The sequence below is a fragment of the Polyergus mexicanus genome, unplaced genomic scaffold (genome assembly GCF_030449975.1).
Source record: "Polyergus mexicanus isolate NDT 795.1 unplaced genomic scaffold, iyPolMexi1.0 SCAF_10, whole genome shotgun sequence".
Lineage (NCBI taxonomy): Eukaryota > Metazoa > Arthropoda > Insecta > Hymenoptera > Formicidae > Polyergus > Polyergus mexicanus.
The window spans coordinates 196,383-217,991 of NW_027223330.1; the positions used below are offsets into that span (position 1 = coordinate 196,383).

A 21,609-nucleotide genomic window follows, 5' to 3' on the forward strand; every position below is an offset into this window, starting at 1 on the left:
AAGCAGTGGTATCAACGCAGAGTACTGAGTACTGCTTTAAAGGAAGCAGAACTTTTGACCGACTGCGCTTCTAATAATGCTAATACGGCCATATCGAGAAAATTTTATTACGATATGCCTAATTTGGAAATATGTATGGAAGATAATGAAAATAGTGTATTATCGAATGCGCTACCTATCACTTTAAATTTATGCGCATTGAGACATGTTAAACTTCCATATACGAAAAAAAATGTTTCAGTATTTGGGAAAACTTTGTGTAGGAAGTGGAAGACAAAAAAACCAGTTTTTAAAGTCCTCGTACAAAGTTACAACACAGTTAAATCTTTTGATTTTTCTCTTCCATATCAATATTCAAATCGATCTTAACAATTATATATATTTAAGAGTGTAATGAGTGAAATGATGCTTGTATCGAAGATTATATATACTTTTATCCTTTTATAACACATTTAGGTTTTATTAATGAAATTATTATATTCAATCAGATATCCAATTATTAAAATTATTACACACATTTCTTTCATTATGTATGTATGTATATATATATATATATATATATATATATATATATATATATATATATATATATATATATATATATATATAATTTCATTTTCATTATTTGCTATGCAATGTGTTGCAACATATTGCACAACAAAATCAATAATAACATTACATTACTATGATTTTATACAACATATTTATATTTATACAAACAATTTCTGTATAATTATATTAAAAATATATATACATATTGTATATACATATTAACAAATTATATAAGAATTTACCTTTATTTTTTATGTAATTATCCTAGCATAGCTAAATTTCATAATAGGTAACAAATTATCATCCAAGTCTGCATTGCAAATTACAACGCCTTCTACCGTGAAGGTTGTTCCTGCTGGAACAAAACCCGTCGTGAAGGGTTTCGATCTAAGCGGTGTAGAAAACGCAGATTTACCGAATCCACGCTGCGAGAGCCCGTCTTCCAATCGAAACAGTCCTGAAACTAAACGCAAAGTGGATATCATACAGAGAGAGAAGAAAACGATTTCGTGGAAAACTAACAGTCCGAGATGTCAATCACCCATATCGGGTCATGTAACACCAGAATTAGATCTCAAAGGAAAATCCAACGCAGCTAATGAAGAGAAAGTTGATGTTCAAGCAATATATAAGAGCAAGAGGGGTGATAACAAGGAGCAGCTTCACTTGGTAGTTGTGGGACATGTCGACGCTGGAAAAAGCACGCTGCTGGGACGACTACTATGTGATTTGGGTCAAGTGCCGCAAAGACTCATTCACAAATATCAGCAAGAGAGTAAGAAGATAGGGAAGCAGTCTTTCGTCTACGCTTGGGTGCTCGATGAAACTGGTGAAGAAAGGTGATTACTCGACATCCTTCAATCACAAGTTTCAATCACAAAATTATTAGAGGGAAATATGTTATCATTATGATGTATCTTTAACAGAGAGCGAGGAATAACAATGGATATAGGTCATTCGAAGTTTGAAACGGACACAAAATCTATCACTCTGCTAGATGCGCCTGGCCACAAGGATTTTATTCCAAATATGATCACCGGCGCTACGCAAGCAGACGTAGCTTTATTGGTGGTTGATGCGACCAGAGGCGAGTTTGAAACTGGATTTGACAGCGGGGGACAAACACGCGAGCACGCACTGTTACTTCGTTCTTTGGGTAATACATCCCAACAGTCTCGATCTACAATATTTTGATTTTACAAGAAGTGTGGATATATTTAATATCAATTTTTTTTATTTCTAAATTGCGTTATTTCAAATTTTTATCGAATATTTAGGAGTATCGCAGCTAGCAGTAGTCGTAAATAAACTTGATACTGTAAATTGGTCCAAGGACAGATTCAACGAGATAGTCGACAAAATAAGCGTTTTCTTGAAACAAGCTGGTTTTAAAGATACTGTTACCTTTGTACCTTGTAGTGGTTTATCCGGCGAAAATATCGTGACGAAACCAAAGGAGCAGCTCTCTAACTGGTAACTATTGTATTAATATATTTCGATATTCCACATGTGCATATTTTTGTCTATCTCTCACTAACAAGTAAATTCTTTACAGGTATACCGGACCTACTTTAATCAATGTAATTGATAATTTCAAATGCCCGGAGCGACCTGTAAATAAACCATTCCGTTTCTCGGTCAACGATATATTTAAGGGTACCGGGTCCGGATTCTGTGTATCCGGTCACATTGAAACGGGTATGGTGTCCTTAGGTGACAAGGTATTAATACTACCTCAAAACGAGATTGCGGTCGTTAAAGGTTCGTAAGTTTTAAATTGAATCCATAACAAGATAGAACATTGTATACGATATATGAAGAATATAATATTTTCATAATTTTTCTCGTATTTAAATATAGGTCTCCAGTTGGACGAGATCTCGATGGTAAACGCGTTCGCCGGTGATCACGTTGCGCTGACATTAGCAGGGATTGATCAGCAAAACGTAGGCATCGGCGATATTATTTGTAATCCGCAGAATCCAGTGCCCGTAACAACGTGCTTTCAAGCGCACATAGTTGTATTTGCAATAGCGAGACCAATCACGAAAGGGCTTCCAGTGGTGATGCATCAGCAGTCTTTAGTACAGCCAGCGTTTATCACGAAATTAATAGCGCAACTTCATCGAGGTACCGGTGACATGATCAAGAAGAAACCGCGCTGCTTACCGAAGAATTCTAGCGCAATCATCGAGGTTGTAACACAAAATCCAGTCTGCATGGAGTTGTACAAGGATATTAAGCAGCTAGGAAGAGTTATGTTACGATTAGAGGGTACCACCATTGCAGCTGGTTTGATTACAAAGATTTTGTAAATTTGACACTACACATTTCGAAAATGGAGTCTCAACATAATGAGCAACGTAATTTTTCCACGGAGATATCACTTGGATCTATATATACATTGCTCTTGTATTTGTATATTACACAGGCTGATAAATAAAAATTTGCTAGGTTGTTACTCTATTTTATTTACAATAATAGGGGTTTTTTTTTTTTTTTTTTTTTTAACTTGACTTTTTCCTTAGTTAATGTGTATCGTGTAAAATATTTCTGTGTTTGTAATATATCATATGTTGAATGTCAAATTAATTTAATATGTCCAATAAAGATACGATCATTATATTCATTATTGATATTACTTATTATTATCATTAATGATTGTATCAATTATAGTTCTGCATTATTTGAATCTCTTAATGATTTAAAGAACCTATGATGTTAAATGTATGTTAAAGAAATATTGTAGTCTTGGGGCATTATTACATTTGTCGATTGACAAGCTATGTTGAATGTATTGATCGATTGCTGTTGCAAGAAATTTTGGAAATCCTAGAAATTCTCTGTCCAATAATTAACTGATACATTTGACAAACTCGTCGTATGACAAAATAAATGTAATGAAATCCTCAAGTTATTAAAAGCTAATACAATATATAAAAGAGACTCAAATATTTTATAAAATTTATGAAAAAATATCCATAATAAGAGATAATTGTTGTAAAAATAAATTTTGATATATTGATTAATTATGCTAATACAATACAATAAAGAAGTAAGGACAATGCAAAGAAGTAAAAAAAAAGTTTGACAATAAAATGGTATAATTGGTTGCATTGTATATTCCAGTGTGCTTAACGATTACCGTCTTTTTGCCTGTATTCATCAATTATGGCACATGTAAACATACATGGTAACCATAAAATTATATAATATTATAGATAAAGTTATTTACTATTCCATAGTAGAAGACGCTAGACAAATTGATATAAATACAATCGCATATCCCATCTTTCAATTAATATCAATATCAATGAGTTAGTTCAAATCTCTCTCATATTTGAATATATATAGTAAATAAATTTTTAAAAATATTTTATCTCGCGCAACTACTACAACCTCCGAAGAATGGAATGTCGACATTATTTCCTGTATTCGGTCTACCAAGCCTACGTGGTGGAGGACGCGGCCTGTATAATAAAAAAAATTGCGAAATTTATTACTTTACACGTTTACCGATCGATACATGCTGTTTAAAGAAAAAATACTCTACCCAGATCCTCCTGATCGATAATCTCTCGTATATTGACTTTCTGCTCCATTCATACCAGGATTGATTAATGTCTGAAAACTATTTCCAGCGTATTATAATAGTATGCGTTAAAAGAATAGAAAAGAACAGTTATATAATTAGCGAATAGAAAGATTATTAATGAAATGTATATTAATGAGTTATCATTACAAACAATTATTAAGTATACTTACAACATAATGATCATATAAATTACTCCTGTGAAAAGCCCAAAAACTCTCTTTAATCCCCACGGAATAGATTTTACTACACTTCCATCTATAAGACAGAGAGAGAAAACAAATTAATGCACATATACATAAGACACAGGGATTCTATATCTTTTAAACATAAATATTTTTTCTTGGATTATAGTCTCTCTCTCTCTCTCTCTCTCTCTCTCTCTCTCTCTCTCTCTCTCTCTCTCTCTCTCTCTCTCTATCTATCTATCTATCTATCTAACTTGAAGAAGTTACTTAAAATATTTTTAAACGTAAAAAAATCAATCTAAAGTATATTACCGTCTGTGACATAAACCATATTTGAAACAATAGCGTTTGTTGGCAAGTAGTATTTCGCTATAGATACTAACAATAAGTTTCTTTTTGACTCGTCAGTTTTCGTGATATACGTGTTTCGTATGAGATTACTATGCGTATTTTACATTCTCATGTTCTTTCTGACAGCTCTGATACGTACGTCAATATGCGTCATACGTCAGACAAAACGATGTGAGCGTTAGGCCGAATTCACACCTTGGCAGAAAAGCAGAACAGCAGAGGTCAATCAGAACTAGCGCTGAAAAAAAAAGCAGAATGTACTGCTTATTTTCAGCGCGAGTTTTGATTGGCTTCTACTTTTCTAGCACGAGTTCTGATTGGCTTCTGCTTTTCTGCCAAGGTGTGAATTCTCCCTTATACGAAATTCGATTGGATTGGAGAATAAGATAGGGTGAAAAATAAAAGCACGGAGAAAAAGTCCCCATCTAGTACTTGGTAAAATTTTTATAGGGATTTTTAGGGATTTAAAAAATTTTCTGTTCGATAATCGATCGACTTCGAAATGATGACATAGGGACTAATAATGATAGAAAATTGTACTGTTGGCAGCAAATTTAAAGGAACATGCATTTGAATGTAAATGGAAATCATGTTTTGTCCGCTGGAGTAGTACAGAAGATAGTAATTGTTCGGCATTAATGTAGCGTAGACTTTTATTAAAATGAGTAATTTTCACTCACCTATGAAATGTATATCTCCTAACGCAAGGTGAAAAACATTTACATATATTATTCGACGAGGTTAGATTGTATTTACATGTGAGTAAACACTCTTTAAATTGCAATAAATGTTTTATTTGCAGAGTTTTAACGCCTAAGCCGCAAGTGCAGCAGTTACTGGATTTAAGACAAATGCAAACCAAAGCACGTAACAGTGTCACATGGTTCTTCATCAACAGCGTGTTACTTAGTATTATAGTATTTGATATGTAAGATTCTCTCCGTTTCTCTTTAACGGAATATGAAACGGAAAGTAATGCTTATAAGTCATTAATTTTGTTTTCAGTATTTACGGTGGACCCGCTTATAAGCCAGTTTATTGGATCGAGTGGTGTCTAGCATCAATATTTGCGTTAAACACTTTGTATCATATTATACGATATACATGGGCTATCTTGAACTTAAAGCCAATCATACTCAGTCCCAAACAAGGACCACTTTTAGGAATTACGGAAGATGATCCTCTGTTCAAGATTGAAGTGCCTCAGAAACAGAAAACTCCAGATCCAAGCCCATCATTGAATCTGTCTTGCATAAATTTCAGTAGACGTACAACAACTCTTGGATCTTCAGTTTTGAGCGACATTAGTATGCCAAATATTGATTGTTTAATCTTTTATTATACTTTACATTTTAATATAATACAAAGCATAGTTTTTTATATTTATTTATTTATTTATTTATTTTTTTTTTTGTTCTTTTTTTCAAGAGGACTGTTCGACGTTTCTTAAATACTCTAGCCCTACATCTCCTAAATCAGCCGTAAGCTCTAATGGATTGTTTAGATCGTTAAATGTTTCTTCAAACGGTAGTCTGACAAACGAAGATCTTATTCAAGATGAATGTGAATTGGAGAGTTATCTCGAAGAAATTGAACAGCAAAGAAAATGTGCACTATCCACAAAAGTTGATCAACCTTCCAATCTCTTGAGTTCTTTCTGGTCTCATCCTGCTACTCGAACTCCTGGTGAAGTTTCGCCGCTGTTAAGAAGATGCGCTTATCAGCTTGCACCTACCATCGGTAAATCAAAAAATTTATCTCATATTAAACTTATTTTATATTCTTCTTGCTTTGTTCTTTTGTGTAAAATTATTTTAGCGCATAATGTTATTTATACTATATTATTTAGATAAAACAAAAGCGGCTAGTCCCGGTACCGAAGAGGGGAGCTCGCCAAGAGGCACGTTTGGAGCATTAGATGTATGGAGGAAGTACAGAGTTGATTTAAACAAGGTCAACGAATGGACTGCCAATCTTCGTATGGTAAGAATTATATTATAATACATGAAAATACATGCTGTTAGAGAAGTAAGAATTATATACATAATTGAATACTTTTAATTTTATAAAATACTTTAGTGGATTAGCAAAACAGTTGTAGAACGTGTGGCTTTGGAGATAGATAATATATGCGCGGCATTAGTGCGTCACGGTTTGAACGATTCGCAACCGGGCCACGTGGGGCTTGATAGACTCAGAAAACTCGCACAAGCACCGTTTCTGATCTCCGTGATTCCTACTCTACCCACATTGGTTCCCTTTTTGGAACTCTCTAACAATCAGGAATATCTCGTAAAACGAATAAAGATACTTGCGAAGGGAGGATCTATGAGCGAATTTAAATGGAACAGTGGCGGGTCTCACAATGGCAAGGAATGGGATACCAGTCTGCCAACCGATTCCGCGGTATATGGAAGCATATATAAAAAAATTATATAAATAAATATTTCTTCTCTAGTTTAAATATATATTTTCAAAAGTTTCATTGATTTTTTTGTAATGACATATTTTGTATATTTTCTTGTAGATAATAATGCATTTAATTTCGACTTATATGGACACACAATTGGAAGCGCCCTTAGATCAACCGGATGCTAGACCGTTTATATCAAGATACATGGCAAGATCTGGCATGGAACTACCGCGGAATAAGGGCCCGATAATAGTCTGTCAGTCTGCGAATCCGCCGCACTATAGTTTGGCATTGTCGGGCGACTCGCTTCCGAGCGATTACGAAGAAGTACAACGGGTAACTAAAATATTTATCATGTGATTATATATTATATTATATTATATGTTTTCATTGCTATATAACGTGTTACATTTCCAGGGGCGCAATAATTTGTTCCATACGCTTTTACTTTTTTTATATATAGTCAAAACACGAGATCACGGCATGTTGGGACGAGTTAATGCAGGATCGTCGGGAATCAATATTTTATGGGTGATAGATGGCTGAGATGAAGCAATTTTTTCATTTGCTGTCTAATAAAATTATTAAAAGGAAAAGTAAATGGGGGTATTGGTTATCATAAAAAGACATTGTGCATCATTGGGGCATTCATTTGACTTGTATAATATTTACATCTTTTGTATGTATTTATATCGTGTCAGTTTTCAACAATTGCTAAATAAAACTGAAACATTTGTGCCAGAAAGAAACCGATTATTTGAATATAGTAAATTTTTTATTCACATAGCAGCCATGTATAAAGAAATCAGAGATTATAATCCTTGATTAGAAGGATCTTCACTTATTTGTATTTTGGAAAAATGTTATCAAAATTGATAACTTTATCAATGATTAAATGTTATTTTTATTTTACAATAATTCAAGGAAAAATATGTATGTTGTGTGTGTGTGTATATATATATATATATATCCAGCGACATCAATTATATGAAAAAAAAATTTTCTGGCTTGTGTGTACACACAGACACACACGCACACACACACAATGTCTTTTTTTATATCTTAAAATGAGAAATGAATATATATAAATTATACTGCAACTATATGATATGTAGATACGCTACACTTGAAAACATTTGCATTATTCTCAGAAATTGTATTATTCTGTAACCTCTGTCATCATCATTATATCACTTTGCATAAAAATGGTAAATGTCCATCTCAATTTTTCTCACATCTGACAGGACACAGAAAGAAAACAAATCGTATATGAATTTCTAAATATATCTTTTTCTTTTACTGCTATGCTCGATCGTCGAAACGTATTTAATATAAAAGAGTAGATTTAAACGAGGTTTTATAATTTATTACTCTTTGGATTATAATGCATTGTAAAATTACAAATTATTTCTTCAGTTCGAACCGATATATATATATATATATATATATACACACAATAGAAGTTAATACAACAAGTGTTTAATAACTCTGATATCATAAACCATGATGTAAGATTAGAACAAATATTTTATTTATGCAACAAAATTTAAATAAGAAATAATATGTCACATACATATTGTAACAACGTCCATATAATGTATTTATACACGCAATATTATGTTTAGTCTCGTATTAGCTTTACAGTTGTTACGCAAACATGAATTATTATTACGTGTAAGAGCATGTTATAAGAGTACATTGCTCATAAAACTTATCTATTGCCAAATTTACAACTTCCTAGAATCTTTATATAATTTTGTAAGAACGCCTTTCGAAAGGCATACTCGAACATTATATATTTTATAAACGGAAAATATTATTAAATTCAGCAATATATGAAATTTATAAGACACTGATTACTTGGCATATAAGAAATATTTTATGAGGATAATAATTTTTCATCCGTAATTTGCTTTTATATAAGAGTTGGTATTATAAAATCGCTTAAGATACTCTTCATATAACAACTAATATTACATGCAATACCCTGATGAGATAGCATTAATGAAAAAAAATAAGCAAGTACAACAAAGCCAACTTAAAAAAAAAAAAAAAAAGTTTTACAAAGATTTTTAAAAAGAATGATATATATATATATAAAAATTATTTTATGTAATATCATATGTATATCTCTCTGTGTGTTTCATTATTTATATTTAAAAAATTGCTGTGTGTTTTCCAAATAAAATAATGTTAAATATATGTATATTATTAGATTTATAACTATTCTTTGTTCTGTTTACAAACAAAATACAATATTTTCAATATGGATATTTTTATTTATAAAAAAAAAAAAAAAAAAAAAAAAAAAAAGTCTGGAAGAACAAATTAACTGAAAAAGTACAGATATTATCTTTTAATACATATTAAGCTTTAAGTATTTAAAAGCTTATACTCAGTACTCTCTTATCTCTATCATGTATGTTTCTTAAAAGGAAATCTATCTATATTACATATACATTTATGACAAAGATATCTGCCTTCTCCTATCTATCCGTAATGATTTGTCAAATATGTTTACTCTATTCATTTCTGATGTAATACGCGTTATTATATGTGGAAAGGTACACATCTCTTGGAACTTCTAGATAAATTATGTATGTAAATATATATATATATATATATATATATATATATGTATGTATGTATATTTATATGTTTTATTAACGCCTTCACCCATTGTAAAAATAAACTTCGATATAACGTTTCATACATAATCGAGAGAAATGATTCTCTCTCTTTCTCTTCTTCTCTTGGAAATTCACATAATTATCAGTATTAACAGTACACCTAGCGCCAGAGTATCACGCTCGTTAGTCAATGCAAGCAAATTCTTGCGATATCCACGCAATAGCGATCCGATATCACGTCGTATAGCATCGCTTCCGGTTTTCCCGTGGGCAATTTTCGAAAAAATTGCGGGAATGAAAACGGGAGAATCACGGAGAGAGAGAGCCGTGATAGAAGAACAGAACTCGTTCGGCTCGTTCATTCGAAAATGTATCTTCATACGCAAGAGGAATGTCTCTCCTTTTATATCTTAATCGAGGAGGGTGGGAGATAATGGCTCGATTAAGAAGTGGTAAATATTTTTGTACCCTCAGGTAATATCACCTCCTCGCCTACGTCGGCGAGGGTGACGGTAAGCGGCAAAATGAGCGGCATCAATATCTCCTGTTGCATCACTTGCTGCGTCGTAGCCACCGTGGTCGGTTCCGCCTGCCTCGCTATAGCGATCGTCTTGATGTTCTGCGCTTTGACGATCTGCGCCTGGCCGAGCGTGGTCTGATGCATCCTGACCTGTGACTGCTGCTGTACTTGTATCTGCACTTGAGATTGTTGTTGCTGTTGCTGCGGCGGCTGTGACTGCACCTGCTGCTGCATCATCTGCTGCGCGCGATTCTGATTCTGCAAGAGATTTTGTTTACAACGCTTACTGTGCGCGTAGCGGCTGCCGTTGTTGTTGAACTTGCGGTCGCAGGTCGGACATTCGTAAGGTCGCTGACCCGTATGAATAAACATGTGCTCCTTCAGTGATTTCAATCGACGGAAGTTTTTCGGACAGCATTTGCAGTGATACTTGGCCTCGCCGGTGTGAGACGTTAGATGATTCGCCAAGGTGTCGGCTCGCGCGAACGCTCGCGAACAGTATTGACAGATATATGGCCGTTCTTGCGTGTGCGTGCGCATATGCATCTTTAGGTAGGCGTTGGTGGTGAACGGTCTGGAGCAGACCTGGCATACGTACGGTTTGATACCGTTGTGCGCGCGCAGATGAGCTATCAACGTCGTCGATTGTGTGAAACTCTTGCTGCAGATCTCACAGAGAAATCTCTTCGAACTATCGGTTTCCTTATTTTTCTTGAAAGTACGATCGTGCTTGGACAGATGATTATTGAGCTGCTCCTCCTTGATAAAGCGCTTGGTGCAGCGGGTGCATTTGTACGGTTTTATCATATTGTGCTTGGCCACGTGGATCTTGAGATGTTCCCGTCGATAGAACTTCTTCGGGCATATGTCGCACAAGTATTTCTTGCCCTCGTGTACCTGAATATGCCGTAAAAGACCTTTCCTGGAGGTGTACTGTTTGTTGCACTCGGTACACTCGAGGCCTACGATATCGGTTCTCCTCTTCCGGCCGATTTTCTCGCCCGGTTTCTTCTCCTCGGGTTTCGGCTCGATGTCTCTCAAATCTTCTTCCGTTAAGATACCTTCGGTGACATGCTTGGCCCGGTGTTCCCGCAGGATCTCATTATTCTCGAAACTGTCGCCGCATATATTGCACTTCCTCACCTGATCGGGATTCTTCTCGGAGCACTTGTCATAGTGCGCCTTTAGCTTGTCCTTACGATAGAACTTGACGTTGCAAATGTCGCATTCAAAGTTCGGTTCCTCGTGCAACAATTGGTGTCGCAGCAGCGACTTCTTCGTGCTGTAGCGTTTCTTGCACGTGCCGCATTCGTGACTGTCCATCGGCCAATCGAGACCGCTCTCGAAATCCGAGTCGTCGTCGTCGTCGTCGTCGTTATCGCCTGTCGTATTATTCGTTTTCTGCGTCTCCTTCCTATCTGAAGCGGCCCTTTTCAACTTCTCCGCCGCTTTTTCGTCTTTCACATGCTGTTCCATGTGCTTCGTCAACGCTTGCTTCGAGCTGTACCTCTTATTACACGTCGCGCATTCTAATTCCTTCTTATAACTCTTTGGCGTAGCGTCGCGCTTACGGTGATAATAATGCCCGTCCAATTTGGCGTCGTAATCGACATTGTCGTTATCGTCGTCGTAATCCTCCAAACCGTCCTCCGTTTTGATCTTATCAATGATCTTTTGCGCTGCTTTCGCAGCCACGCGCTTTATACGCTTGTTCGGATCGTATTCTTGTCCATGTATAAACGTCTTGTGATTCGTGGCGACCAGATGATTTCTTAGAGTGAGCTCGTTACCAAAAGTTTTGTTGCACTGAGTACACTTGTAGGTCTTTGTTCGCGCGTGCTGCTCGGTATGTCTGCGCAGAAGATCCTTCCGCGTGAACTGTTGACGACATATCTTGCAATCGTAGCTGCTAGCTCCATGTGTATGCGCCGTCTCCGTGTGTCTCGACAGCAATTTCTTGCGCGAGAACGTCATTGGGCACTTTTGACACTTGAGTTCCTTCGCATGTTCGGCGGATTCGCCATCATTATATTCTTCCTCCTCCTCCTCCTCCTCCTCCTCCTCGTCGTCGTTCTTGTTGTCTTCGTCATCGTAGCTCTCGACGCTCTTGGCCATCATCTGCTTCGTGTCTTCTTCTAAATCCTGCTCCGTAAGTACGCCTTCGACTACATGTTTCGTTCGGTGATTCTTGAGTTGTATCAGAGTGTCGTACTCATCGTGACACACGTTGCATTTGAAGCTAACGTGCGCGAGCGAGTGCTTTTGCAAGCTTCGCTTCGTATCGAATTTCTCTGGACATTTGTCGCATGCGAATTCTTCGACACGATTCCGTTTTCTTTTTTTATCCTGATCGTTGTCGGTCGTCGTGGTATCGTCGTTTCCGTCACCTATACTTCCTCTCCTCGTTCGTTTTCTATATTCTCTGTCCAAATTATTACCATCAAAGTCTAGACTATGTTCATCTTCGTGGAACGAAATTTCGAGCGGCATAGGATCTTCTTTCGCCTCCTCTCGCTCCCGCTCGTGCTGTTTAATGTGCTTGGTAAACGAAATTATGTACAAATACTCTTTACCGCAATAAGGGCACTTGTTGGCTTTTTTTCCAGATGGCGGAGTCTTCGTGGTGATGGTGGAGATGTTGGTCCGTATCTTTTGCGGCTTCTCCGGCGTTTTCTTTAGAGAGAGCGCTTTCCTCACTTCTTCATGAGAATGCATGTGCTCCTTCAGAACGCTTTTTGACAGGAATTGTTTGTCGCACAAATAACACATAAAGAAAATCTTCTCCGCCTTATCCGCCTGTGCTCTTTTCAATCGAGAACTGAGATTTAAATTTTCGAAATAGTTCTCTTGGTCGGAATCCCGTTCAGCGAACGTCCGACGAGCTAATCTACGTTTACTTCTTCTAGTTTCGTTTTGAGATGAGTCTTGTCCCACCGCTGGCTCGTTATCAGTTTCAGTAGACATTTCTTCGTTGAAAGATTTCTTTTCATCGCTTTGATTTTGCTCAGATTGATTCACTTGAATTTGCCGCTCTTGAGCATCTTGAATTTGCTCCACTTTATCCTCCTGAATTTGTTCAACTCGATTCTCTTGATCTAATTCAGATAATGTTTGTTGGCATTCCGCTATACTTTGTTCAATTTGTATATTCATGTGTATCCTTCCCTGCAAAGGAAATTGTTCAGCGGGCAACGCGCACTGTTGCTGCATAATATAATCATGTTCCTCCGTTGGAATTGCCTCTATATAATTCGAATTTATGATATTTTCGTTCATACAAGACTTTCGATTCCTAGATTCTTCGATAGTACTTGGTATATCATTATCTTCCGTATCAACTAATTCTTGCTGCGACTCTTCTGTGACGCTTTGACTAATTTGTTGTGTAATTTCCTGCGAATTATCCTGTTCCGCATCTAAACAAATTCAATATGTTACTTATTAAGAAAACTCGAAAAGCTTTAAATTATTCTTTCTTATTAAAACAATTTTTTTTTTTTTTTTTTTTTTATAAATTTGAGTCTGTGAAATATTGATTGATTATTAAGTGTATTTTACTCACTCTGTTGCATTTCTTCTACATTTGTTAATTTTTCATTTTCCAAGATCATTAATTGCTCTTTCAAAAAGTTTTTATCAACGTCTGTCTCTTCCGGTAGAACTGCGACAGTAGTCTCATAATCGGTGTTGACATTCGTGTCGTCCGTATCATCGTTCCTTTCGTCATCTAAGTGTATCTCGACTTCGTTAAGAAACAATTCCTCCTTTATTATCCCTCCGATGAACCTATTTCTGAGGACGCTGTCAGCCTGCTCCACTTGTAACTTAAATTCATACGCCGACTCTAATTTGTCGGCACAAACACAACACACCTGTGCCGGTAGACCGTCGTCTGGTAACATCTAATCGAAATATACATTTATACAGGGTAAAAAAAATGATCATTCGAAGACCAGAAAAAATATGGGAAATCCAATACATTATTTAACATAAGCTTACGTATCGATGAAATAAATCAACAAAACCTTGTGCTTTAAAACAAGATCTATCATAATAATTATTGGGCTTTCTAGCGTTCGTTGTACACGTGGGGGGGGGGGGGGAAAGAAATAAATCAAATTACATCAGTCTCACATTATTAAGTATGTGTACAGGATATGTAAAGACTGTCGTACCCTCTCGACAGGATACGATTCGTACTTGATAGATCGAATAGCGAGAAGGTTTGAATCTTGATCTGAAAGATCGATACGAGATCGTAGGAGAGGAAAAAAAAAAAAGAAACGATAATATAATAACCGAGTAGTGATCGCGAGTATTTGATCGTCGGTATCTAACCTCCAAACTATATGTCTAACCTTAACGTTGGTGAAGCTCATCGCTTTCATTGAGAGGGACGCGACCCCTCTCTCGAGGAAGAGATCTCGCATCATCGGATTGTCGAGCAGGCACACGCGGCATATTTTCACCGCGGACGCGATCGCGTCCTCGCTCCGCGTCGGATCCGACGTATTTATTTCTACGGCGTCCATGTTTTGTTTGGTGGACTGACTTGGGACTTGGACCAACTTGCGATTCGCGAATTGGACTGCCCCCCCCCCCTCTCTCTCACTCTCTGTCTCTCTCACTCTCTCTCCCCCTCTCCATCTCTATCTCTCTAATATTCTAGTCCGTTCACCTTATCTCACCTTCTTCTCTCATCTCACCACCTGACACCAACTTATTATTATTACATATATGCAGCATACGAATTATATTGAACGTATATGTATTGCATATGCAGAGTGGGAGGGGAAGAGGGGAAGAGATTGTCAGAAAGTGTATATATATATACAATAAAAAGACGATATTCTCGAAAATTTCTAATTATATATCATATAGCTATCTTTTTTTTATAATAAAACAAGTATATGTTTTTATCAATTTCTTGAAAAAAAAAAAAAAAAAAAAAAATGCGAGAGGAAAATTTCAGCTAGAAAGATCGGATAAAATAATTCAATTGAAAATTTAGCATGAAACTCAAAATATTGTTTATAGCTTCTACTCCTTTCTTTTACGATCGTTCCGCTGAATAACAAAAATAAATGATTTTGAAAAGATATATAATTCTCAATTTTATTGGATAAAGTTTTAATTCATATATATTTCATAATTGCGTGTATATAATTGATTATTTTAATTAAATTATATTTCTATATTGTAATGTCGAAACTGATTTACATAATTTAATTAATAAAAATAATCATATATATATATATTCATACCGTCATTAATAGATATGAATTTAAAAAGTTTAATAATAATAATAATAATAAGAATAATTTTTCTTCGGATTGTTCACTCGATCCACTGCGCGCATTTGATTGATCAGGATGATGTTTGATGTCGGGATATCATGTTTCCTGAATAAAGTGAGAAATTAATAAAATCGAAAGGAAAAAAACTAGAATATATAGAATAAAACATTTCTATCTTTTATTGTTTCGCATATTATAAACACAATTAAATTTTTATAAAATTCAACATTTATACAATTCTCAAATTTAAATTTTGTTAGATTCAGTTATCGTATATATTGGAATTGACATTCAATTAATATTCGTGTTCGTTTTATCATGCTTAATTAAATATTAAATACAAATTACACGTTATAATATTGTAATAATACTTAAATACTCTTTATAATTAACAAAAATTACAATAATTAATGTTCTCCATATGTATATGAAAAATATAATCTTCCTTTTTTATAACTCGTGTTTCTCTAATGTCGATTTTTAGATCTTATTACTTGAAAGTTGAACATTATTAAGCTTTTGACAGGTCTTCGTGACCAAAGACGCATCGCCACCACCAGATACAGTACAATCACCCACCTTCTCTATCGTCGTAGATTTATTTGCACAACTTTCTGTTTCTTGTTTAACGATTCTAGATAATTTTTCTGCGATTGTGTTGGAAGCAACTTCCTTATTTGCTTTACTTTCAGAAGATACATTCTGCACTTTTAAGGATTTGCAAGATGAAAACGTTGCATGCCCCGATGAAGATGGCGAGGTAATCTTCTCTAAAACAGCTGAAAAAACAATTTCTAACGTAATCATAATTCCTATCTGTTAAATTACTGCTTTAAATACGCATTACCTGTTAAATCCATACTATCTTCGGATATATCAATGTTTGAATGAACTTTAAAACTATCTCTACTAAAAAGATGTTGTCTAATGCTAGATAAATTCCTAAGGGATATGTCGCTTTTAACGACCGGCTCTGTTGTATCTTTATTTTTATGCGGTGTATTATACATGACGGAATGTTCGCTGCGCAAAGTGCGACCGTTCTTTATGTAGGGTATCAAGTATGACAAACCCGATGACTTTTGCATTGTGCTATTTGCCGGTTGAATAGATACCTGCGATTTATACGCTTTTACTAAAACATAAATTTATATATGTTAACTTGAAAAAATATATAAATATATGCAGAATACATACGAAATATTTCTAAATTCTTACAGACCTGTGTAGGGTGTTCTGATATAGACTGTACTATTCTCATCGCGCGGCAAACCATAAATTGTGGATGGAAAATTGACATTTGTATTTGAAATACAAATACCTGCAATATAAAGAATTTGATATTTCTTTAATGGGGTTATAATTATTAGCAAAAAGCGTTTGCATCCTATAAAGCATTATTTAAACGGAATTATTTATTATACCACGGTTGGAATCCTCTTGGGTTCTTACAGATTTTTCATGTACAGTACTGTTCATGATCATGGACAGAGCAGGTTGCAATCTTTGAACGACATTCAATATTAATTCACATCGCTTTATCACTCGCAATTGCTGAGGCTCTGTCGCATTTTCAATCAGGAGAGTCTTGGCAGCTTTATTGGCTTCAAATATAGCTATAGTAACGTAAATAAGTATGTGACGTATCCTGATGTGACAAACTATAACGTATTCAAAAAGTAATGTAGCCTAATTACCTGCTTTTAATTCTCTTGTCATCATTATTGTACGACGATCAATGTTCTCGGTACCAATGTCATTTACAATAGTTGTCACTTGGCTAGATAAAGCCGAAGCACGTTGAACAATGCCTTGTACATGAAGTTGCGTTACCGGTTGTCTGTTATCTAGATAATCCGAGATTTCCGTTATACGTTCCTGTAGACTGTCCATAACTATCTGAGAAAAGGATATATTCGAGTATTCTCTAAAAATATAATAATTCTTTATAATGTATTTAATATATTGTATTTACTTCACAAAAGGCAGCTGAATTTATAATAAAGTTTACGGCAGTTTGAAATTTGTTCATTTCTCGTTGCCACTGTGTAGTCAATAATTTGACGCTAGAACGCATTTCTTTATTATCTGGATGCAAGTAGAAGGAAGTTATGGCAGAAATTAATTCCGTCTCTAAGGATTCGAATCCGGCGAGGCAATTGCGAATTTTATTATTACCTGGAAAAAAAGAAAAGAAAAAAGAAAAAAAAATTTGTATCAGATAATTTTTTATTAACTTGTGAAAAGATTTTATTAGATGTATATTATATATGATTTTTATTTGATAAAGAGAAATGACTGACGATTCATATCCTTGCAACAAGCAATAGCAAATATTCCAATTTGCATAGTTTGGTCGAAAAGCTGGTCAAAATCTTCTACAAGATTTTTTAGATCATTCTTGGATCTTGTTTTCGCGCTCAACGAATTTCCGCATGTCATAACGAGCTTCCTCAAAGCTGCGTAAGGATTGCTGAACACCTCCATCGCAAGTGTCAATATTGCTACATTGACTTTACGTTCTAAACGATAAAGAGCATCGGTCAAGGTGTGCATAAATAAGTTATTTAACGCCGTATCTGGTGTTTCCGATAGTAATTGCTGCTTTAATTTCTCATATTCCATTACTATAGACTGACACGATCCGGTTATGGCTTCAAAATTGTACAATTGACACACTTGGGTAATTGCCATAGCATGAGAAAAAACATCCTCCAGTCTCAACCATAGTTCTGCACATTCGGATAATTGCTCCTGATGTGTTTTGCTTGACATTTCTAATATAATGTCTAACGCTAAATCCATTCTACAAAGCGTATCATAAAAATCGTATATCAGAACGAATTAAATATAAAATTACAACTAGAAACGTATTTTTTTTCTTTTTCTTTTTTTACCTATAGACGAAATGATTCTCCTTTTCGAAAGCTTCCTCTTCCAATGATGGATTGGAACCATTCAATAAGTTCAAAATCATTTCGCAACAAGTGCATATTCTTTCACAAATATACTTTTTGCAAGCCTGCATACACATTTCCCCAATGTACGTACACATGTAGAAACAATTTAAATACATATATATATATATATAAAGAAACAAGGATTAGATAATAATTTATTACATAAATAGGTGCATTTAACCGATGCTGCTCCTGAGCCAATTGTACTAGCATCTCAAATGATGCGCACAGTTGAGAGGAATATAGAGCCAGCTTTTCCGACAAAAGAGTAGATACCAGACTCCTTCTAAATTTTTGTAACGGTTCAAGTACCTCCAATATCGAAGTCCCTAGTTCCTTTAAAATAGCAAAGGTTTGTATTAATATTAATACAAAGAGACGTATCACGTTCGGTTCAGATTTTTATTTCACCGATTGTTACTTTTATATTTCGAAGATCCTCAATTTCACTCGCTACGCTCATTTCTCGAACATAATCCAGACAATCTTGCAAACTTTGCTTCAATGGCAAACATTCTAAATCTTCTAAAGCTCGCAAAGCTAATGCGAAATTATCGAGCGATAAATCTGTCGTACGTTTATCGATATCATTGTTTTTAATATCTTTAATCTGAAAAGAGAAACAATAAAATAATTTAACTTCAAATTTTAATAAAAATCAAGCGATATAATATATAAAATGTTAAGATTTTCTCACGCCGCTTACAATCTCGTCAATATCCTTCAACGAAGAAATGTATTTTGAATTTGTCATTTTATCGATAAACTTTACATTTGCCTCTTCACGATCGCAATTATTGTTACTTGCTAAATTCTTAAATCTCTGAATTAAAGAATACAGTTGTTCAACGATCTCTGACTTTGTAACCAAAATTTCTGCTGAATTAACTGTAGAAACATTGTTTAGCAACGAATGCAGCTTGTTTATCTGAAAGAGATAAAATAATTTTTACTTTCATTCAACTCATTTAATAACTATGTACTAATATTATAAATTTTCTATAAATTTTAAATTTGATCTTTGGGAAAAGCAATATGTTATGATGTTCCTCTATACAATGTTGCCTCGGTACAATAAATATATTAATTATTAAATATGTAAAGAGAAATATTAGCTTAATCACCTGCTGTTGTAGAGGTTCCAGTAGCTGCTTTCTCATTTCCTTGGTCTTTAGATCCATTATTATATTACAAACTTTATATCCCAATCGTTCTCTTTTCTTCTCTTTCGCAGCTCTGCCGAAACTTCAAAATTCATCGATATTTCAACGGCAGATGTAAATAAGCCGAATTTAGTAACTAACTAGACACGGCAACCGACATTTAGGGCGGGTTTGCATGAACGCATAAATATACGCATAAGAAAATTGATTGGTCCATAAGCAAACGCACAAGGAAATGGACCAATCAATCTCCTTATGCGTATGTTTACGCGATTATGCCGGTCCGTCTGGATAGGCCCTTAAGTATAGTAGTACGTGAAGTAGGTCCTTTTCGCGCGATCCAACTTAATCTCTCCTCTTTATCGTAATCCGACCGACCCAACCTACCTTGTGTTTGTTTGAAAAAAAGAAAGAGTCGTATGAATGCTGCTGCATTGATAATTTTGTTTCTTTTTTTCTTTTTTTTGCGGGAACAAACATTTTTTTAAATAAATATCTATAGGTCTGAAATTGTCTGAATTTCATTTGGCGAAAAATGTTTTCCGTATGCAAGAGAGGCGAAACGAAGATCGATATAATGTTGGACGAGCCGCTGACTAATGATTCGTGCACAAAACTAGTGATGGAACTCGTGAAATACGTTCTATATCAAAAAGAACAGATACCGTTCGCGTACGAAGCGTTAGCCAAGTTTCAGACGAGCGTGAAGGCGACAGATAGAAACGCGATCTCCTTTAAAACCTTATCGAATATGATGAGGAACGTCTCGGATCAGTTATCCTCGCAATTCTTTCTCAAGGGTTGCGACGTGAAAGAAGTCGCTATATTACTTGGCGCTACGATACTATCGCCAAAGCTCTGCATCGTGATAGAGCTCCCCTCGTACATTCTCAACAGCAAGCGGCATAAAGAATATCAGCACTCGTCGAGAGAACCCCTTTTAAAACTCATGAGGTTAATGGGATGAGAGGGGAATGTAATTGTTTGCTTGTGTGAAAAAAAATTTCAATACCATTAACATTAATTTTATTTGCGGACAGGTCCCTATTGGAATGCGGCGAGTTTCAGGAGGCCATGAATATACCTTTAAGTATGACAAACATGTTTGTCATGTTGAAGAAAAATGATGACAATTCGGTATCGGACTTCTTCTTGCCTAAACCGCAATACGCGCCACCGATGAAAACTGCGAGCTGCTTCAGGATCAAACTATGCCAAAGCGATCCACGAGCGGATACGCGGTGTAATTGCGAGTCACTTGTTGCGGTATATCATGACTCGTATAAGATACAGTTAGAAAATGAAGATGACGCGCAATACACTCGATACAATAGTTCTACGCATTCTTTGTATCGATGGTATCAATCCAAAGAAATTATTAAGGGATTTAAATTTCGTTCGTGACCGTAACTTTTTATGATATAACAATTGTAGCGGAAATTGAAATTTTTCTAGAGCGCGTTAAATAATTTTTTACTTTAGAGAGTATTATATATAGCCGTATCGTAAATAATTTAATTGCAAGTCGTGAAACAGTATTAAATGCAAACTATTTATATTTATATGCAATGACATTGCAACGATACGATGTGACTCGATAAATTCCACGAGGTCACACGATAGAAATTTCCATACGCTATCAGAAAGTACCAATACGATGTTTTTGCTCGTATCAACATAACAAGATAAGAATTATTGTATACCAGCTTACGTAATCAAGAAATTGGACTAGAAAATTATGCAATAATTATACATTTTATTCGTCAATATACATATATATTATACAAGAAATGAGATAAGAATTATGTTATCGGTGATTTATCGTAAGAAAAATGAAATTTTGCATCACTTTGCATATTTGATATTTTACATCATATATATATATATATACATATAAATATAACGTTAAATATTTTTATCTCAAGTTGTACTTATTAATTATT

The 21,609-nt window shown here is 35.0% G+C and overlaps 6 protein-coding genes across 8 annotated transcripts in view; 3 read left to right on the top strand and 3 right to left on the bottom strand.

Annotated features, from left to right (window-relative positions):
- Hbs1 (translation elongation factor EF-1alpha (GTPase) HBS1) overlaps nucleotides 1–3,142 on the top strand; it is a 5,421-nt gene extending 2,279 nt beyond the window's left edge. The window contains exons 5-9 of the mRNA XM_070303505.1: nucleotides 842–1,391; nucleotides 1,479–1,708; nucleotides 1,830–2,025; nucleotides 2,108–2,313; nucleotides 2,413–3,142. Coding sequence (XP_070159606.1) covers nucleotides 842–1,391; nucleotides 1,479–1,708; nucleotides 1,830–2,025; nucleotides 2,108–2,313; nucleotides 2,413–2,867 — 1,637 coding nt within the window. The 3' untranslated portion in view covers nucleotides 2,868–3,142. The remainder of the gene's footprint in view (nucleotides 1–841; nucleotides 1,392–1,478; nucleotides 1,709–1,829; nucleotides 2,026–2,107; nucleotides 2,314–2,412) is intronic.
- Nucleotides 3,143–3,547: 405 nt separating this feature from the next.
- Nucleotides 3,548–4,857, bottom strand: LOC138937335 (selenoprotein K). Its single transcript, XM_070303508.1, has 4 exons — nucleotides 4,645–4,857; nucleotides 4,318–4,402; nucleotides 4,106–4,183; nucleotides 3,548–4,022 (listed from the first exon to the last, which is right to left on the bottom strand). Exons 1-4 carry the CDS (start codon nucleotides 4,661–4,663, stop codon nucleotides 3,929–3,931), a joined length of 276 nt encoding a protein of 91 aa, XP_070159609.1. The 5' UTR covers nucleotides 4,664–4,857; the 3' UTR covers nucleotides 3,548–3,928.
- Nucleotides 4,858–5,234: 377 nt separating this feature from the next.
- On the top strand, nucleotides 5,235–8,501 carry LOC138937334 (transmembrane protein 209). Of its 2 annotated transcripts, none has more exons than XM_070303506.1 (8): nucleotides 5,235–5,391; nucleotides 5,486–5,611; nucleotides 5,689–5,990; nucleotides 6,112–6,423; nucleotides 6,533–6,666; nucleotides 6,763–7,089; nucleotides 7,211–7,432; nucleotides 7,514–8,501. In XM_070303506.1, the coding sequence occupies exons 1-8, from the start codon at nucleotides 5,345–5,347 to the stop codon at nucleotides 7,640–7,642; spliced, it is 1,599 nt and encodes a 532-aa protein (XP_070159607.1). In that variant the 5' UTR covers nucleotides 5,235–5,344; the 3' UTR covers nucleotides 7,643–8,501. The 2 variants fall into 2 exon arrangements, with proteins under 2 accessions (XP_070159607.1, XP_070159608.1); XM_070303507.1 differs by having other exon boundaries at nucleotides 7,560–8,501.
- A 699-nt stretch (nucleotides 8,502–9,200) lies between these two features.
- On the bottom strand, nucleotides 9,201–14,822 carry LOC138937332 (zinc finger protein 62 homolog). Its single transcript, XM_070303504.1, has 3 exons — nucleotides 14,605–14,822; nucleotides 13,809–14,148; nucleotides 9,201–13,662 (listed from the first exon to the last, which is right to left on the bottom strand). The coding sequence occupies exons 1-3, from the start codon at nucleotides 14,776–14,778 to the stop codon at nucleotides 10,169–10,171; spliced, it is 4,008 nt and encodes a 1,335-aa protein (XP_070159605.1). The 5' UTR covers nucleotides 14,779–14,822; the 3' UTR covers nucleotides 9,201–10,168.
- Nucleotides 14,823–15,398: 576 nt separating this feature from the next.
- Spt (Spitting Image) lies at nucleotides 15,399–20,039 on the bottom strand. 2 transcript variants are annotated; one of them, XM_070302370.1, is made up of 13 exons: nucleotides 19,628–20,039; nucleotides 19,210–19,431; nucleotides 18,925–19,113; nucleotides 18,666–18,839; nucleotides 18,441–18,565; nucleotides 17,847–18,349; nucleotides 17,519–17,721; nucleotides 17,241–17,442; nucleotides 16,968–17,159; nucleotides 16,766–16,864; nucleotides 16,391–16,678; nucleotides 16,123–16,322; nucleotides 15,399–15,648 (listed from the first exon to the last, which is right to left on the bottom strand). In XM_070302370.1, the coding sequence occupies exons 1-13, from the start codon at nucleotides 19,682–19,684 to the stop codon at nucleotides 15,640–15,642; spliced, it is 2,463 nt and encodes an 820-aa protein (XP_070158471.1). In that variant the 5' UTR covers nucleotides 19,685–20,039; the 3' UTR covers nucleotides 15,399–15,639. The 2 variants fall into 2 exon arrangements, with proteins under 2 accessions (XP_070158471.1, XP_070158470.1); XM_070302369.1 differs by lacking the exon at nucleotides 15,399–15,648 and having other exon boundaries at nucleotides 15,759–16,322.
- On the top strand, nucleotides 20,015–21,542 carry LOC138936757 (MAD2L1-binding protein). The gene is made up of 2 exons (XM_070302372.1): nucleotides 20,015–20,620; nucleotides 20,707–21,542. Exons 1-2 carry the CDS (start codon nucleotides 20,202–20,204, stop codon nucleotides 21,068–21,070), a joined length of 783 nt encoding a protein of 260 aa, XP_070158473.1. The 5' UTR covers nucleotides 20,015–20,201; the 3' UTR covers nucleotides 21,071–21,542.
- Nucleotides 21,543–21,609: the final 67 nt, after the last annotated feature.

What these genes read in the sequence shown, in the direction of transcription:
- Spt (XM_070302369.1), bottom strand. Translation starts at nt 19,684, where the DNA reads ATGGATCTAAAGACCAAGGAAATGAGAAAGCAGCTACTGGAACCTCTA. An exon ending in TGGAACCTCTACAACAGCAG is followed by an intron (nt 19,432 to 19,627) that starts GTGATTAAGCTA and finishes TATCTCTTTCAG; the next exon opens with ATAAACAAGCTGCATTCGTT. An exon ending in ATTCAGCTGCCTTTTGTGAA is followed by an intron (nt 17,443 to 17,518) that starts GTAAATACAATA and finishes TCCTTTTCTCAG; the next exon opens with ATAGTTATGGACAGTCTACA.
- LOC138937332 (XM_070303504.1), bottom strand. Translation starts at nt 14,778, where the DNA reads ATGGACGCCGTAGAAATAAATACGTCGGATCCGACGCGGAGCGAGGAC. An exon ending in TGAGCTTCACCAACGTTAAG is followed by an intron (nt 14,149 to 14,604) that starts GTTAGACATATA and finishes TATTTCGATTAG; the next exon opens with ATGTTACCAGACGACGGTCT. An exon ending in TGTAGAAGAAATGCAACAGA is followed by an intron (nt 13,663 to 13,808) that starts GTGAGTAAAATA and finishes GAATTTGTTTAG; the next exon opens with ATGCGGAACAGGATAATTCG.
- LOC138937334 (XM_070303506.1), top strand. Translation starts at nt 5,345, where the DNA reads ATGAGTAATTTTCACTCACCTATGAAATGTATATCTCCTAACGCAAG. An exon ending in TGTATATCTCCTAACGCAAG is followed by an intron (nt 5,392 to 5,485) that starts GTGAAAAACATT and finishes TTTTATTTGCAG; the next exon opens with AGTTTTAACGCCTAAGCCGC. An exon ending in TCAGCTTGCACCTACCATCG is followed by an intron (nt 6,424 to 6,532) that starts GTAAATCAAAAA and finishes TATATTATTTAG; the next exon opens with ATAAAACAAAAGCGGCTAGT.
- LOC138937335 (XM_070303508.1), bottom strand. An exon ending in ATTTATATGATCATTATGTT is followed by an intron (nt 4,184 to 4,317) that starts GTAAGTATACTT and finishes CGCTGGAAATAG; the next exon opens with TTTTCAGACATTAATCAATC. An exon ending in TATCGATCAGGAGGATCTGG is followed by an intron (nt 4,023 to 4,105) that starts GTAGAGTATTTT and finishes TTTATTATACAG; the next exon opens with GCCGCGTCCTCCACCACGTA.
- LOC138936757 (XM_070302372.1), top strand. Translation starts at nt 20,202, where the DNA reads ATGTTTTCCGTATGCAAGAGAGGCGAAACGAAGATCGATATAATGTTG. An exon ending in CCCCTTTTAAAACTCATGAG is followed by an intron (nt 20,621 to 20,706) that starts GTTAATGGGATG and finishes ATTTGCGGACAG; the next exon opens with GTCCCTATTGGAATGCGGCG.